Here is an 18,715-nt window from a genome sequence, read left to right as displayed (position 1 = left end):
TCAAGTTAGAAAAGACCTCTAAGGTCATCCAATCCAAACTCAGCCCACCCCACCATGCCCACATCCCTCAGAGCCACATCTCTGCAATTCTGGAACACATCCAGGTTGGGTGACCCCACCACCTCCCTGGGCAGCTGTGCCACTGCGGCAACACTCTCTCTGAGGAGAAATTTTTCCTCGTGTCCACCCTGAACCTCCCCTGGCACAACCAGAGGCCATCACCTTTCATCCTATTGATGATTACCTGGGAACAGAGGCCAACTCCCACACAGTTTTGAGTAGACCTGTGGGGAGCCAAGACCTGATGATCCTCAGGGTTCCCTTCCATTTGTGGCTATTACACTCATGTAGAAAACGGTTTCAAACTTAAAGAGGGGAGATTTAGATGGGATGTAGGGAAGATGTTTTTCACAACAAGGACGTTGAAGCACTGGAACAAGCTGCACAGAGGCACTGGTGCCCCATCCTTGGAGATACTCAAGGTCAGGCTGGCCGGGCTGTGAGCACTGATGGAGCTGTGGGTGTCCCCGCTCAGCACACGGAACGGGACCAGATGGCCTTGAAGGGTCCCTTCCAACTCAAGCCATCCTATGCTTCTATCCTTCTGGTGCCTCCCAGCCTGGGCTCATCTCTGCTCGGGGATCCCGAGGAACAGCTCCAGCACCTCCCTCCGCAGGAGCTCACGCCGAGCGAGCAGCCATCCCCGACGCAGCGCTGAGGGAACGAGGAGCCGCCACCGCCCGCCACGAAGCGAGGAGAAGGCGGGCAGGTGGGAGCAGCACCTCCCGCCCCCCCGGGGGATGCGCAGCCCCTCAGCTCGTTCCTCCGCCCGAAGAACGCCTCATGGCCGCCCCCCCCTACCGGGCGTCCCCGCTCTTTGCGAGCTCCGTAGTGGCAGAAAGCGCGACATCCCTGAGGGAAAAACCCCGACTGCTCCGCCCGGCCCCGAACCCTGCCGTTACCTCAGCGCGGGGTCCCGCCGCGGCAGCTCCGCTCCTTCCCTCAGGTGGCGGCGGGAGGCAACGGCCGCGCCTCCGTCCCGCCCGACCCCGCCGCAGCGCCCGGCCCCGCCCCGCGTTTCCGCCCCGCCCACTCTCCCACTCAGCCTCACCCCGCCGGAGCTCGCGAACCAATCAGAGCGAGCCGGGCAGGTTGCTAGGTAAAGACACCCCCCCCCAGCCCGTTGGCGGGATGTGATTGGCTGGCGGCCTCCCGGGCGGCGGTTGCCATAGCGACGGGAAGCGGCCTAGCGGGAGGAGCAGGCGGTGCCGCCCGCGGGAGGGGAGGAGGCAAGTGGGGGGCGGCCCTGGGCCGGGAGGGGACGAGGGGAGGAAGGATCCTACCGGACAGCGGGCGGGGGAGAGCGGGAGGGCATGGGGAGCGGGTATGGAGGCAGTAGTGCATAAATGAAGTGGGTATGAGGGGATACATTCCGTGGGATGTGGTGGTGCTTGTAGGAGGGAGATAGCGAGGCTTGAAGAGCAGAGCTCTGCCCATCTGCCTGCACTGCCAGGCCTGCTGTGGGGTTGCGTTGCTTTTGGGTGGAAGAAGTGCTCAGAAATTGTCACGTGCAAAGGGGTGTGGATGAAGAATTGGTCGGATGGTCATACGCAGAGGGTTGTTGTCAATGGCTCCGTGTGCAGGGGGAGGCCGGTCACAAATGATGTTCCCCAGAGGTCCATCGTGGGAGCAGTGCTCTTCAACACCTTTACCAATGACAGGGACAGTGCAAATTCACGGCTGACACCTGGCAAAGTGGTGCAGTAACACAGTAGAAAGGAACGATGCCATCCTGAGGGAGCTGGGCAAGCTCAAAAGGTGGGCCCATGAGAAGCTGATGGGGTTTAACAAGGCCATGTGCAGGGTATTGTACTTGGGTCAAGGAAGTCCCTGCTGGGAGCACAGCCTTGCCAGAAAGGACTTCCTGGTAGTGGTGGATGGCAGCTGGATATGAGCCAGCACTGTGCCCTCACAGCCCAGAAAGCCAGCTGTATCCTGGGCTGCATCCAAAGCAGTGTGGCCAGCAGGGTCAGGGAGGTGATCCTGCCCCTCTGCTCTGCTGTGAGGCCTCACCTGGAGCACTGCATCCGGATGTGCAGTCCTCAGTACAGGAGAGATATGGAGCTGTTGGAGTGCATCCCAAAGAGAGCCACAGAAATGATCCCAGGGATGGAACAGCTCTCCTGTGAGGACAGGCTGAGAGAGCTGGGGCTGTGCAGCCTGGAGAAGAGAAGGTGCTGGAGAGACCTGAAAGTGGCCTTTTAATTTCTAGAGGGGAGCTGCAAGAAGGGGACTGGCTCTTTAGCAGGGTCTGTTGTGATAGGGCAAGAAGAAATGGTTTCAAACTAAAAGAAGGGAGATTTAGATTGAATGTAAGAATCTTAAAGTTTTTTACAATAAGGGTGGTGAGGCACAGGCACAGGTTGCCCAGACTTATGATGGATGCCCCGTCCCTGGAGACACCCAGGTCAGGGTGGACAAGACTCTGAGTGTCTGATGAGCTGTAGGTGTCCCAGTTTATTGCAAAGGATTTGAACTAGATGGCCATTAAGGGTCCCTTCCAACTGAAATGATTATGTCATTCTATGACCTCTGTGATGTAGACAAAGAGAAAAGCAGTCAGGTACTCCAGCAGTGTAGGGAGATCACTGGGCTTATTGGAAGACTGGAGACCAGGAAAGGTACCAGTCCTTTGGTCTGAATGGGGAAAAGAGGAGTGGGGATGGATGTTAAAGCAATGTAGCAAGCTTGCTGGCAATGGCATGGAGGAGCACAAGGGGATTGGGGTCTGTGGGTCGGTGGAGGTGCTTCTGGTATGGGATATGGAGGTACTGATGGCTCAGTGGGCATTATGCAGCATGGAGAAATGCAACTACTAACTGCCTGGGAATTGCAGGTTACTCAAGCCTTGGTTTTTGGATATTTCTAGTACACTCTGGCAGGGGTAAGGGTGTTAGTCTTAGGCAGCACAGGCTGCATAGAGGTGTTGAGCTGGGGAGGAGCAGAAATGTCAGTGGCAGAAGGTGCTGCAGATGTCTAGGTTTATCAGTACTGTGGCAGTGCCATGCTCTGGGTTTATTGATCCCAAACCATTGCCACCACAGTGACCCTGGAAGCTAGGGCTGGCTCAAGAGAAGTGTTGGCCTCTTCATTGTAAATCATTTGTAAATCATTGCAAATAAGCAGTTAGCCTGCTGCCCTTCTCCTCTTGCCATCCTTCTCTGTGTTCCCCTCATATAAGTACCCGTTTCTCTTTACCTCTTCCCTCCAGACCTATCCTCTTGAATTGTTTTCTGTGCAGAGAGCCCTATGATTTGGCCTGTATTCTAGCTCTCTTTTCTGTTAACTTTGCCTTTTAGACTTCTGTTACTCTGCCTTTTAGACTGTTTCGTCCATGGCATTAATCAGTGCATTGTTTATTGGTGATAAACTAATTTACATTAAAAATGACTTACTTGTCTGAGCTTTAGATTCATGCATAAATCTGTTTATTCAAAGCAAAATACAACTGCACCATTGTCATCACATCAATTAATGTGATTAGATTCTTTCTCTGGAAAAGACATTCTTAAACCTCTGAGTACAGCAGGCTGTATTGATCCACAAGGGCTTATTGCTATAGAGGTGTGGTCCAAAACATTAATAAAATGGGTCTGCTTCTGAAGGATTTGTTTTGAGTATGGTTTGTACAAACCTCTGGAATGCCATTCTATAGGGTTAATCCAGCTACAGGGAATGATTCCAATGCCATTAGTTAATATGATACGATCATTATGTATGGCTAATCTTTCCTGAATACAATCGTACTTTTTTAAATCGAGGGCTTGACCAAACTTGTAGTGAAATCAGTGAAAGCATTTCTGTTGGCTTCAGCAGGACTTTGATCAGTTGTTAAACTATTTTGCTGTATTAGACAATGCCACTTAGGTTTTCTTCCCTATGAAACTCATATATGCCACTTCCAGACATAACAAAAAGCACAAACCTTTTGGATGCCCTCTCAATTTATCATGTCTTGTCAATTTATCAATTTATTCAAACTTGTATTTTAACCATTCCTAGGTACTCTCTAGCTGAGTAACCCATGCAGAAGTATCATCAAAACCTTGTTTTCTTTGCGTGCTTGTGAGGACAGCAAGTAAAGCTATCATAGAGTAATAGTGTCTTTTGAGTTTGAAGGGACCCTTAAGTGCTGGCTCATGTCCAGCTGCCCTCCACCAGTACCCATAAGTCCTTTTCAGCAGGGCTGCACTCAGTTCTTGTCAAAAGCTTTGAAGAAACTAAGACATATCATTAATTTCAGTGCTCTCAGGGCTTGTGGTCCCGCTGTAGAAGATCAGATTGATTTACACTGTTTCTTCTTGACAGATAAAGGTTGAATCTTGGACCCTCCTTATCACCCAGAGGTGTAGTTAAACTGTTTGCTTCAGAAGTTTTTTACAGGAGCTGGAGATAAGGTGTTCAGTGCACAGTTCTCCTGCTGCTCCTCTCCGTTTTTAACATCTGTGCTCTGCCAGGCTTACCTGCTTTCTGCAAATTGTGCAACACCATTACTTTGCAACAGCTGGAGATCCCTGAGCATCGTGCTGTGAAGTTAGTCAGACACAGCCAACATGTAAACATCGTGTATAGCCACACAACTTCATCCTTTGCCAGGCTTTTGCCTTCAAATCTCATTTGCACTGGTACTTACACCTGCCACCCACTCCTCACTTTCCTTTTTAGTTTTTGTGTTAGGATATCCTATATTTTTAGCATCATGGGTCAATAGCTGCCCCTCATTGGGTAATGAATGTTTTCCATGCATACATCTAAAGCTTGATTTCTTCTTAACATCATCTCATGTCTGTTGCTGGTTGGCCATTTCCAAATCAGCTGATCATGATTAATTTCATCTCAGGATACATGAAGAACAAGCTAGAGCAATCTCAGGAATGTTATTTTGGACAACCTGTCCAAAGATAACAAGTATTACAGGAGAAACATGGAGCCTGAGCTAAACAGCTTGACAAGCACAGGTCTGCACAGTGCACCAGCTGCTGTGCTGAGCTCAGTGAGCCACTGCTGCAGCCACCTCAGCATCATGTCACAGATTAACTCTGCTCAGAGTTACTCCATGCTGCTGGAGAAGCAGGATTTGCTGTTAATCCTGCTAAGGCTGGGGGGGTTCAGGGTGAAGACAAGAGCTACTGGTTTTCCTCTGGAGAACAGACAGAAGGAGAGAGGGATAGCATGCTAGCATGCTGTGCACTAATAGGTTAGCCATTTGGCTACGCTCATCTTTTTGCCTGATGGTACCTGCTTTTGCAGGCCTGTTCACACATTGGGCTCGAATACCAACTGCAATTCAAACAAACAGCTTTATGGCATATGCAGCAGGGGATGTGACTTCAGCCAGTTGTGTTGGGAGCTACATTTTTGGTACATCAGCAGCACAAGAGGGTCCAGAGGCACTGCTGTTTCTCTGGGCTATGGGGCTGCTTATGTGCCAGCTCAGTGAGATGTTGGCTGAATTGCAGCTGTTCCAACACCAAGAAAGCACTGCCTGCATTGGGGAGGCAAACTGGAACACGAATCCTGGCCTGGGAGTGTGCTGCAGTGACAACTGATGGTTTTGTGACTAATGTAGAAGGTTGTCCCTGAAAAACAGGACACGGTTGCCAGAACCTGTTTTTTTGGCAGAGCAGCTATTTCTCTAGCTCGTAATGTTGTATTTCTGTGTGTTGAAAAGGGCAGGGGCTCTGTAGAAAAACAAAACAACAACACAGAAAGTGATTGTAATGCATATCCATAATGCAACTAGTGAGTTGCACAAGAAGCTTCTAATGTTTGCCAACTACAGAATGTGAGGATTTGAAGCCTTTGTAAGTCCTTTTGCTTTTAACAGCTTTTCTGTCGGAAGTTAAAATTCCTGGGCATATCATAAGTTATTTCAGCATCTCTACCAAAAGAAAGAAAGAACTCAGACTCTTGGTAGGAACTTATTTTCTTACTGTGGACAATATTACATCACCAGAGGCAGATAGATATAAAAGATTTTTCACTTTTTCTTTAGATTTTGATTCCTAAAGAATTTAGGAAAAAAAAAAGAGGAAAAATCCAAAAAGGTGAAGTGCCCAGACAGCTCCTGCAGTGGGTTTTTGAAGATTAATCTCCCATTAATATAGATGGGAACTTTGTCTGGGTAAGGAAAGAAGGACTGGGCTTTCAGGGAGATGTATTATGTGAGCCTTAGAGCTGTATTAGCTATAAAGGTGTTTGTTGTATGGAGTTGGAGGTGCTTGGATACACAGGAGGCTGGAAACACAACGTTGGAGTCACTCAGTGCTGAGTTTCCTTTTCTTGCATTCCTGAAGTCCATCTTGCCACCGTGAACCTTTTAAGCAGTCTGAAGTTCTTGCACAGTGATTACCTGATAACTGTATGAAAGAAATTGAGATTTTTTTTTTTAATGTTAGTTAGAAAGAAATGACTTGGTTTTCAGGCAGCTCCAGTCTGGAAATTGGATCTCTGAGGTAAGCAATGACATTATCCTGCTGAATCCATCTGTGGTGTAGAGGATGAAGGAAAAAAGAAAGCTTTTCCTGGTTTTGGGCAAAAGTCTATGAAGAAATGGATTTTCTGACCAAAGTCCAGTTATTGGATTTCACAAAAGGGAAGGGAAAATTGTGTGAAATGCCCTATTTACTTCAGGTAGGAATTTTTGTTTCAAAGAGCAGCACAGTCAATATAAACCATCAAAACCAATCTGCCTGAAGACAGGATGCTGAGAAATTTCAGTTGATTCTGAATCATTCTGGATTTCATTCTTTCAGTTAAGTGTGATGGAAACAAATTGGCCCTTTGAAGCCTGGCATTATATGCCCATCAGAATCAGCAAAAATCTATCTGATGTCACTTAAGTAGGTGCACAGGCAATCTCCAGTTTTCAGTGCCAGCAAATGGGAAGAAATTTCATGTGCTTTCTAGCTCACTGCAAATAGCCTCTTGTGATTACTTATGCAGCAAAAAGCAAAGGCACGTTCAATAACATTTGTGATGGGAAAGACTTGCTTAATTATTAATTATTGATATCATGTTAGCACACAGACGTTTCCATCAGGAAATCTGGGCTTTGCTGTCAAGTTACTATGAGTGCCCAAAATAAAAAGAAGGCCTTACCCTAACTGACCTTCAGATAGTTTCACTTGCATCACTGCTATGCTTTGAAGTCACTGAATTGCAATCTGCAGTGATTTGCTTTTCACTAACATGCAGTAATGGAGTAGCACAAGGATAATGCTCGTCTTTGTTCTGTTCAATTGTTGTAGGGGTTGGTGCTTACAAGACATTGGTAGATTCACCATCTCACCTATCGATGGCATTTGCAACTTCTAAAAACATGAATAGCCCCAAGCTACAAATCAAGATGAGCACATGGACACCACTGAACAACCCACTCATGAACGAGCAGGTAAATTCTGTGCAAATGGGTCAAATTTGTGGAATCACAGAGCTGGTGAGTTTTGGAAAGGGCTTCTGGTGATAATTGAGTCCAACTCTTCAAGACAAAGTCAGCTGGAGGATTTGCTCATGATCTTGTCCAGTTGGGTTTTGAATATTCACAAGCCTTAAAGCAAATTCTGTTTCACCAACTCTCAAGTCTCAGAAAAAATTAACCTGTCCTTTTGGCTGTGTAAGTCATGAATAATGGAATCAGAACTTCAATAATTTGTTTAATATTAGGAATAAATGTATATATATGAAATACATAGTTTTTATGATATATACACATGTATAAAACCTACTATGTTCTGTAAAATCTGAAAGTTCTAATATTCAAAGCATATAAGCATTTAGTTGAAGTATTCTTATTTTGACAAGTAAACCATTTTTAAACAAAAAAATATGTATTCATTTCTTAGTGAAAGCCATTCTTTTCCTGCCTTATAAGACTTAGCCCCAGAGCAAACCCAGTGCCAGTGTTTCTGAGTGGCCAGTGCTCGACCACAATTTGCAGGAGAGAACTTAGTACCCACACCCTGACTGTTTTGCTAAGCCTGGCCACAGTGAGATTGCGTTGATATTTTGTAAATTGAAGTGATGCACTCAATTTATAAATAACAAGATGCATTTCCTGGTCTCCCACTCTGCAGGCTAAATCTGGGACCTGCTAACGCAAGGAAGGTATTTTTTTTATCTCATGCATCATCAGGAGAACATTCCTCCCTCAGAATTTAGTTAATATATCTGTTGATGATTCATTGAATTTAATCCAGAGTGGGCCATTACATTACACAGTGTGACTTCCTGGATTTCTCAGGCCCTCATTTCACACAGCTCTCTGTGCCTTGAGCTCAGTAACTAGAATTTGGCTATAATGTATCTTCCACAAAAGCATATAGAGTTCCTCAGGGATTATCAAGAAATGAAAATTTCATCACTTTGCTAACAATTTTTTTTTCTTGGCTAATCCTCTACACCATTAAAAGATTAAACCTTGTCTCTTGTCTGAATACCTCTAGCATAAGCTTCCATCATCTAAATCTTCCTCTGCTAGCTTATTAAACTCTTTTGTAATGAGGTTTTTTTTTCATTGTGGAAGTACTTTTACTCTGCTTCAAGCCAACACTTGATCTTTTTTTTTTGATAAACTAAACAGATTGAGCCCTTTGAAGTTCCTTCAGTTTGGCAGATTCTCCAGCCTTTGCATCATTTTAATGTCTGCTTCCTACACTCTTTACAACACATTTTTACAGACACACATCACGACAGGTACACTCTTGGCTGGGTAAGGAACTGGCTGGAGCGCCGGGCCCAGAGAGTGGTGGTCAATGGAGCTAAATGCAGCTGGTGACCGGTCACGAGTGGTGTTCCCCAGGGGTCGGTGCTGGGGCCTGTCCTTTTCAATATCTTTATTGATGACCTGGATGAGGGCATTGAGTGCACTCTCAGTAAGTTTGCAGATGACACCAAGATTGCTGGAAGTGTTGATCTGCCTGGGGGTAGCGAGGCCCTACAGAGGGATCTGGACAGGCTGGATAGCTGGGCTGAAGCCAATGGGATGAGGTTTAATAAGACCAAATGCCGGGTCCTTCACTTTGGCCACAGCAACCCCAAGCAACGCTACAGGCTTGGGGCGGAGTGGCTGGAAGATTGTGTAGAGGAAATGGACCTGGGGGTGTTGGTTGACGGTCGGCTAAACATGAGCCAGCAGTGTGCCTGGGTGGCCAAGAAGGCCAATGGCACCCTGGCTTGTATCAGAAGTAGTGTGACCAGCAGGAGTAGGGAAGTAATTGTTCCCCTGTACTCAGCTCTGGTAAGGCCGCACCTTGAGTATTGTGTCCAGTTCTGGGCCCCTCACTGTAAGAAAGACATTGAGGCCCTGGAGCGTGTTCAAAGAAGGGCAGCAAAGCTGGTGAGGGGTCTGGAGCACAGGCCTGATGAGGAGCGGCTGAGGGAGCTGGGATTGTTCAGTCTGGAGAAGAGGAGGCTCAGGGGAGACCTTATTGCTCTCTATAACTACCTGAAGGGAGGTTGTAGCGAGCTGGGGGTCGGCCTCTTCTCCTGTATAACTGGTGATAGGACTAGAGGGAATGGTTTCAAGCTGTGCCAGGGAAGATTCAGGCTGGATATTAGGAAATACTACTTCTCTGAAAGGCACTGGAATGGGCTGCCCAGGGAGGTGGTGGAGTCCCCTTCCCTGGAGGTGTTCAAGGAACGTTTGGATGTTGTGTTGAGGGATATGGTTTAGCGAGAACCATTGGTGATAAGTGGATGGTTGGACTGGATGATCTTATAGGTCTTTTCCAACCTTAGTGATTCTGTGATTCTGTGATTCTGTCTTTCTGTCATCCACCAACATCTTAATGTTGTTGTTTTAGGTAGGAAAGAACCTACCTCCTATCTCCCGGAGCTGTGATCAGTGATGAAATTCATGCTAAAAAGTGTTTATTTGCTTCTGATCCAGGTTTGAAACTCTTTCATTTATCCCTACAGCTCTCAGTGCTGGCTCTGCAGAGTTAGTAGAAAACAAATAGTTGCAACAAAAATATTGCCAACAGGTGAAATCAGGAAATAATCCAATTGATATATATAAGGTGTGAGAAGGTTTTATTTTCATACAATCCTATCTCTATTCATTTCTGCACTTTTGAGTGAAGACAAAGTCTGAAAAAGTAAAGAGTTTATAGAAAGAAGGTATGTGAAAAACAATGAGAAGATAAAAACAGAGAGAAAATAGATGCCTAAGAAAAATACTTCTTAGACAAATTGGCAATGAGGGGCAAGAATGGTGAGAATTTAGAGTTGGTCAATAGCATTTAAGCTCCATCTAAACAACTGCTAGGAGCAGGTTCAAAACAGTTAGTGTAAATTTGCCACCTGTCTAATTTGGGTTAATCCTGGGGATGCACCTTCTGTGGTTCCTGCAGATTTCCCTAGATCTTCAGATATGCTCAGGAGTGCACTTGTCTGCATTGATGTCAGGACCCAAGATGTCTCCTGCTCATTGTATATCCTCAGTCTTGTAGCCTCCATCTGTATTTTTCTGCCCTCACTGCAGCTGTCAGAGCTTGTCATGGTGTTACCACTGGGTCATGGGCAATCATTTCCTTTAAATTCAGAATCTCCAGCAGGAACAGACCAAAGTAAAGAAGCCAGAATTAGGAAACCTTGAATTAAGCAATATTCACACTCAGAAAACCAGAGGAGGAGCTGCATTTAAGGAAAGACTGGAAGTCAAGAGATTATTTGCCTTCAGTTAGTCAGAATTATGCAGTGGGATAAAAGAGCCTCAGTGGCATTTGCAGCAAAGACTGGAGGGATTTGCCAGACAGCCCAGAACTTGAGTTTATTTATAGCTACCTAGGAACACAGATGTGGGATGGCAGTTTGCAGGAGCAACCTGGGCTTTGAGCTGAATCCTAAGCCAGCCAACCTAGGTAAGAGATAGGTGTAACTTGAAGGCCTTGGAGGAGAAGACAGTAAAAATAGATCTGATTAGCTCAGTGGATGATTATACCAATCTGGGGCTATTCTGTTGCTAATTAATGCTTCCAAGTGCCTGGAGTAGGCAGAACTTTTCTAACAGAGTTGGCTTAGTTGTATCTCCAAAAATGCTGAAAGCAAATATGTGTCTTTCTTTGATCAAAGACCATTAAATTGCATTCAGTTACATAAATAGCTCCCTGCCTCACTTGAATTATCCAACTCAAAACTTAGATCTTTGACTATTCATCATTTGCTTGTGGCAAATCCCTTTCCAAGTTCAGCTTGTTCATCTTTTGTATTTTTTTCACTTTGCCAAGTGTCCCACATGCAAATAAAGCAAATAATAACTGTCAACTTGCAAATAAAAGAAATGTCACTTTTCACTCCTCACAAGAGACACTCCTGCTGAGAGAGACAGAGCTAATGCTGACGACTGCTGTACCAGACATCAGCACTGATAATGTCTTTCTCTGCAGGAACCTTCTTTGCAGGCTGTCAAAGCAATAACATTTTTGGAGTTTATAATGATCAAGCATGTTTTTCTAGTTGTGGTTAATAGCTGTTTTTATGTACAGTTATAAACTGGGCTTTTTCCTTGATCTGTCTTCTGGAAAAAAAAAAAAGAAGCAATACATCTATAGCATTTCCTCACTTGCAAGGTCATAATCCTGAGCATAAAGGCAGTCTTGTAGTAGTGGAAAGCCACGTGCTAGTGCTTTCATATCTAGCTCCCTAAGGATGAAGGTCAGCATCACAAATCCTCCGCTGTATTTTGATACCATTCATCCATCTTGTTAGTTGTCACTGTAAAGAACCTAGGGACAGCATGAGCCACAACAACTGGCCTTATTAAGCCATTGCCAGAGCTCTATGATAGCTACCCACGTTGTATCCATTCCATTACCCAGTTTCTCCAACTCAGAAGAATGAAATCTATTCAAAAAAGTAAATAAATATCTATGAAGGGCAACTCAGTACGGCACAAGCAACCCAGGAGGTTTCAGGAGTACTTTGATGACCCAGGTCATCGAGGAGCCAACAAGGGAAGATGTTCTGCTGGTCCACATTCTTATAAACAAGGAAGAATTGGTTGGGGATGTGTCTGATTCTGGACTCCCCCATAAAAGAAAGACAAAGAACAAGGAACAAACCCAGTGAAATATCACAGAAATGATCAGGAAGTTGGAGCATCTGACACATAGGGAAGAGTTGAGAGTTATGGGATTGTTCAGCCTGGAGAAGAAGGGCTCAGATACAAATCTTATCAGTGTATTTGGATACCTGATGGGAGGAGGTAAAGAACGCAGAGCCAGGTTTTTCATGGTAGCTTCCAGGGAAATGCCAAGAGACAATGGCTGCAAACAGAAATGCAGGAAATTCCAGTGACCATAAGAAAAAACATTTTTACCATGAGAGTGGTCACATACAAGTTACTCAGAGAAACTGCGGAGTTTTCATCCAAGAAAATATTCAAAATCCAGCTGGATGTGGCCCTAAGCAACATACTTTAGTTGACCCTAGCAGGGACCTGAAACTTAACCATTCTCCTTAAGTTCCTTCCAACTTCGCCCATTTTGTGATGCTGTTTCTATTTTCCAGATTTCATAGATTTTTTTTTTTTTTCAAGCTATATTTTTTCTTAGCAAATACTGAATCTCCTTAAAGTATTCATTTTTAATTGTGTGTTTATGTTTTACAGGTATTTGAAGAAAGAAGAGCCCTGTTCAGAAAATGGGTAAACTTTTTCCTTTATGTATATTTAAATACAGTTAGGTTTCTGAACTTATCAAGAGATTACTGTAATGAGAATGTATAACACCCTACTTTGAAAAAGGGATTCATTTTCCTGATAGATACGTGAAAGTGAACTTTAACTGCTCTACTTTTGATGAAGGCAAACGTATACATTTTTCTTGGTGCCTTATTTCTGTAAGTTTTGAACTTGGGAAATTGGATTCTTTTCTCAAAATGTTCTGTAATAAGATAAGAAGCCCTCAAAAAAGTCTGTGAAGTCTTCAGAAAGGATACTGGGTGTTCAGGTATTGCCTTTACCTGACAGAAAGTCTTTAAAGATGGTAATAACTGACACGATATCTACTAAGAGCACACACAGGGCCCCTAAAGCTGTAATCACTGACCATCTCACAGTATCATGCCATCAATATCTTCATAACTTGTGTATGAGTCAGGAAAGTGCTGTCATCCTGTTTTTGATTAAAAAATGAGGTATACAGAGACTTAAAACAGAATTTTCTGCTGCAGCCAGAGATCACTGTAAGATAGGCATTCAGGATAGGGTTTCTCTGGCCAAGTGTGTATGACTGAAACATAGGGATTTCAGCCTGACTGGTCTGGTCATCATAGGCTCAGTGTACAGTCAACAGAAAGAAAGCAGTGCTTCCAGAAGGTAATTCATCTCACTTAATGTAGGATGAAAGAGCAGCCCTCTAGAGATGCCTGTTTCTGTAGCCTATGAAGGGAGTCATAACTGGCAGCTGTAAAGGAATGCAACCGTAAGTGACTTACCCTGGAAGCAGATGGCACAGCATGCAATGGCAGAATATCAGCAACACCTGAGATATCACATTATCCTTACTCTTTTAGGAGTAAAAAACCTATATAATTATGGGAAAGTAGTTGTAATCTGCTCTGTCTCCTATGCAAAGAGGAATACAGACTCAATGATTTTATTGCAGTAAATGAGTGGATGTATTAAAGCAGTGACTGTATGGCTGAGCCTTTTGTACATCTTTATAAATGGAACCACAGAGCCAGGTACATTGTTACATATGGTACTCAGGCTAAGATAAATGTAGAAATAATGCTATTTGAGAAAGGATATTTGTACAGTAACTTTGTGTGAACTGTGATGCTTATTCTGTATGCCTACTAAGGCACTTGCGTGAAAGCTTTTTGCATGTAAACTGTTTCTTACAGACAAGCATTTTGACTTTAAGTTCATACAGATTATTCATCTTTATAGGAAATACGCTGTTCACATCTTGTTATTTGTGTGCCTTTTGATATCAAGGGTTTTAACAAAAACCAAGAAAACAAAATAATTGGATGATTGTTCACCTTTTAACATGAACTCATAGCCTTCAAATCTATTTCTTGAAAATTGATGGGTGATTTAAAATGCCTATGGTATATATGCTGGTAAAAAATGTTGTTGGAACCCCTACTGAAAGAGCCAAAATCTGGAAATAACCTTCCCCCAAACACAACACAAGTGCTGAATCATCTTCTGAAAGGTTAAATACCTGACCCCCATCTGACACTTGATCAGTACTTCTCACCATGCTCCTTTGGAGTTAATTCTCCTTGTGCTTCTGTCATCCATCATACCAATGAAAAGGGCATGGAAAGCACAAAAGCTGTTCTTAGCTCCCTTCAAAGTCTTTGGCATTATGTTGTATGCAAAGCCTAAGGCAGCCTGAGTTCGGGAGAAACTTTATCAAGAAACCACAGTGCTTTGGCAGGACTTTTACATTGATTCACACAATCCTCTCAGAGTGCACTCAGGAAGTATGGATTAGATGAAACTGCTGAAGATTGGCTTTCTATGGCTGGGAATCCACATTCAATGTAGTTACAAATGGGCTGAACTCCATCCTGAGTTTAGCAATGTTCATTTTTGGTGATATCTGAGTGAAGGAATGGAAAATACATATTCATTTACAGATGCTATCAGGCTGGGAGTGATTTCATGAACTTAGAAATGATGAACTTAGAAATGATTAGAAATGAAAATGAAAAGTTCTGCAGTTTGATAGGGACAAATGAAAAGTGTTATGAGTAAGAATGATATTTATGAAAACTGCAGATACAAGAAAACCAAAGTATGCTGCAATTCTGTATAAAATATACTGAGAATTATGAATATGACTGTCTTATAATGATAAAAATGGGGAAATATCCCAAAGAGCTGTCTGAAAGGCAGAGCCATTGCCAGTATTGTACCATGCATACTGAGAAAGGTGAGCATCAGCTGGAGGTGCTTCTGAGAATGGCCTCAGGTCCAGGAAATTTGAAAATGATCTGTTTACTCTAGGGAAGATGGAGAAAAGGTGCAGTAACATCTTTACAATAACAGATTAGAGCACACGAAAAAGAAGGGAATGATCTCTGTATTCACGTTGGATAGGATAAGAAATAATGGGCTTGTATCTCAATTATGGAGATACAAGTTAGACACCAGCAAAATTTACAGCTAATTCACAGCTGCAATAGCTTGCCTTGGGGGCTAAGGGGTGGAAACCTCCACTGCAGGAGTCTTTTGAGGACAGGTTGGACAAATATTTGTCAGGATTGTCTTAGGCAGGATGGATCCCTCCTTGCACTAGGAGCTGAACTAACTAACTGTTTCTCAACTTTTTTAAGCTGATGTCTGTCTCCCAGGCTGTTGTGGTCCATAGGACACAGGCTGAAAAGCAATGAACTAGGTGAACTGAAGGGATTTCTTCTCTCTGTTTCTGCATGGCTGAGCAGCCCCAAAGGGTGTAGGACCGGCTGTGCTGTCGCCTGCCCTATTGAAGAAAAACAGTGGGACCCTCTACAGGCTCTTGGCTGTCTCACATTGCACTGAACTCATCAAGGTACAACTGCAGTGCTAGTGTGTAGCAGCAGCAGATAGTCTGTCCTACATAGCTGTTCTCAGAGCTGTGTATTTGCAGGCTTTGATCTTGCTGGAGGCATTTGTGGTGAATTTCTATCACACTGCTTTAGTCAAACGCTTTCCAGATACATACAAAAGATAAATTGTGCTGCTATCTTTCAGTTGAAAACTTCTGGGAAAGAGTTAACATTTCTCAGTTTTCTTTTTGTTTTCTTCTAGCTGCTATTCTAGATTGCACCATTGCAGATGCCTTGATGGACTCCCTCTCAGCTTCCCTTTCTGCTCTGTTCTCAATACTGCAAGCCAAAACTTCCTCCCATTAGTCTAAAAAACACAAAATCATTTTGCTTTACTTTAACACTCAATGCTATTATGCTGACATGCAGGTTAGTAAGTAGACAATGAGGCTAGAGTTGAACTTAAGATTAAGATACCTAAGCTTAAATGCCTCCATGTGATCAGAGCATCTCAGCTTCTGCTCTAGCCAAATGAGATGTGGACAAATTGGGGAGCCCTAACAATGATTCAGTTCACCTCATGGGTTACATCTGGTCAGAGTTAATTTGTGGCAAAGAACCACTTGAGAGAAGTGAAGGTTCTGGGGAGACCTGAGGTCTTTTCAGCCTTTCAGTACCTAAAAGAGGCTGTAAGAAGGAAGGGGACAGGCTCTTTAACAGCAGTGGTGATAGGATCAGGGGAAATGGTTTCAAAATAAAAGAGGGGAGATTTAGATTTAATATGAGGAGAAGGTCTTTATGGGATTATGAAGCACTGGCATGGGTTGCCAGAGAGGTGGTGGTGCCCCATCCTTCATGTCAGGCTGGATGGGCTCTGAGCACTGATGGAGCTGTGAGTGTCCCTGTTCAGTGCAGGGAGTGGGACAGATGGCCTTTAAATGTCCCCTCCACCTCAAACAATTCTATGATTCTATGTATGGACACCAGGTGATGCCTCCTTTTCTTTTAACCCATGCCTCCAAGTAGATCACTGCACTGGGGCTGGGAGAAGGTGGTTGAGGAGGCAAAAATTGCTTCTGCTGAGCTGAACCATCCATCTACTTGCAAGTTATTCTACATTAATGTGTTCCAGAAGGGCAGTATTGACTTGGGAGTTCTGTGCTATGTTTGCAGAGCACAGGGCTGCCTGAGTGTGATTGTAACCCTATGAACTCACGTCAGTACGCTGGGTTGGAGGCAAGGATTATGTCCCAATTCAGTGGCTGGTTCAAGTCAGTAAAACAACCTGCCTGTTAGAGCAGAGTGGGGCCTCTTTAGGTTAAGCGGCAGAGCTTCTGTTCTTCAGCTCTGAGGTCCTGGGCTATCCCCTTGGTGTCAGGCTGCATTATTTGTGTGTGTTCACTCATGGATTAATCGTAAACTGATCGCAAGGAGTAGAGGCTGGGCACTCTGCATTCCCTGGTGCAACGGTCGGTAGCCTTATGTCACGCAGATCCCTGGGGAGACATTGTTCTCCAGGGCTTGGGGAAAGACACAGAAAAGGAAAAATGTTCCTGGCTGCGGATTGAGAAGGTGCAGTCCCTTGAAAAGGGGAATCCGGTCCGACTGGTTGGATTGCTGTAATCACATGCAAGGGGAGGAACTGTGGAGAAAGGCTGCCAAATGTGGGATGGGGACATGCTTGTTAATACTGGAAAAGAGACAAATTATGCCTGCTTAAATACTTGGTTGCTGCTGAATGCAGTGGAGGAGAAGCTGTGTGTTCCCATGCTCCTGACAGGGTGACACTGATTTAGTGTAGTCTCCCACGTGGTGTAAGGCTGAGGATGCTGGAAGGAATTGCTCCATTGCAAAGCAGTGGCAGAATGGGAAGAGTTAAACGGACGCAAATATTCTGTCTCTCTGAAAGAGAATCTATATTTCCTTTGATCAGTTCACTTAATCTCTTGGTGTGGAAGGGAGGAAGCCAGTTACCCCCTTGTCTCTGGAACTTATCCAGGAGAAATTTACCTTCGTTAACAGATGATTGCAGACCGTTTTAATGAGAAAAGGATGTAGCTGTGAACATGAATGAGGAGTCTGTGCAGCAGAAGCTCTTCCCCCTCGGTCACAGGACAGAAAAAAACCTTTCACATCAAACTGAAAGCAAGAAAGGCACAGGCAAAGCCTCCTCTGTCCCCCTGTGATGCATCTTCACCTGAATTTGTATTCTTAGAGGACACGTTCCTAAGTGCTGAATCCAAAGGTCCTGCTTCAGTTTTTGCTTAGCACTTTGCTAAACTCCATTAGAGGTGAAAGTCATATGCAAAATAGGGAGGGGAGGGAAAGGGTGTATTCCTTAATTTGCTGTTTGTATATGAAAAGATGTGGACATTTGGGAGCTTTCTTCTCTTTGGCTTTTTGTCTGGGTTCCCTGTTCCAGCCCTTCTTGTCCTTGCTGACCTACATGAAGGTCTTGTAAAGGTGTCTGCAAGAAGGAGCAGAGCTATTTACTGCTCACAGCTTATTGTCCAGTCCTGGAATTAAATACATCCAGGTAAAAATAAAGAAAGGAACAAAGAGTTCTGTAAGATGATCTGTGAAGAAATTACTTCTTCTTACTTTTCATCTGCCCAGTATATTTTAGACCATAATAATGCTGATCCTCCAGTTCACCATCAATTTTTGGTGTGGAAACAGAGGGAAAAAAAAGATTAAATTTGTAATTCATTTTATTCTCAGAGAGAAAGGAAAGGAAGGGAATTGGGCATTGAATCTACCCAGCTCTTCATAAGCACATATATATATGCACATCTCTATATGAAGATGCTCATATATATATATATACGAAGAGTTGCATGTTTTTTTTTTTCTTACTACTATTTTTAATTTGTGGAGACCATGTTTAAGTAAGTTCTTCAAATGCCCCTGGTGTTAAATGCAGAAATAACTGTGCTGTGATTTGACCCATAAGAGCAAGTTGTCAGCTGTGGAAAGCTGGCTTCAGGAAACAGAAAAAGGAACGTGTGTTAAAGGTATGGCCAGTGCATGAGAAAGAAAGAAGCAGAGGAAGGCAGCATTCCCCAGACAGGCCTGGCTCCTTAGGAACTTGCCCTTTGTAAGGAAGGGGAGTTTGGGTTGCAAGGAATCTGCATTCTGCCTCTGGAAGTCTCTGTACTATTCTGCTGCC

General features: G+C 44.1%; 2 protein-coding genes across 5 annotated transcripts in view; one reads left to right on the top strand and one right to left on the bottom strand.

The window, feature by feature from the left end:
• Window positions 1-1,085, bottom strand: part of FZD3 (frizzled class receptor 3) — a 52,058-nt gene extending 50,973 nt beyond the window's left edge. For both annotated transcript variants that reach the window (XM_031603852.2, XM_090136575.1), the window contains exon 1: window positions 963-1,085. The gene's annotated coding sequence lies outside the window, so the exon portion shown is untranslated. The remainder of the gene's footprint in view (window positions 1-962) is intronic.
• A 118-nt stretch (window positions 1,086-1,203) lies between these two features.
• FBXO16 (F-box protein 16) overlaps window positions 1,204-18,715 on the top strand; it is a 39,926-nt gene continuing 22,414 nt past the window's right edge. Inside the window, exons 1-3 of one of the 3 annotated variants that reach the window (XM_031603855.2) lie at window positions 1,204-1,289; window positions 7,311-7,453; window positions 12,671-12,706. In XM_031603855.2, coding sequence (XP_031459715.2) covers window positions 7,358-7,453; window positions 12,671-12,706 — 132 coding nt within the window. In that variant the 5' untranslated portion in view covers window positions 1,204-1,289; window positions 7,311-7,357. Of the gene's footprint in view, window positions 1,290-2,582; window positions 2,682-7,310; window positions 7,454-12,670; window positions 12,707-18,715 lie in introns of those variants that run through there. The other 2 variants (XM_090136564.1, XM_031603854.2) reach the window with 2 other exon arrangements.

Source organism: Phasianus colchicus, chromosome 2 (assembly GCF_987193195.1).
Source record: "Phasianus colchicus chromosome 2, bPhaCol1.hap1.1, whole genome shotgun sequence".
NCBI classification, from domain to species: Eukaryota; Metazoa; Chordata; class Aves; order Galliformes; family Phasianidae; genus Phasianus; species Phasianus colchicus.
Note: the sequence above shows the minus strand (reverse complement) of the source record. Positions and strands in the feature narration are given on the sequence as shown.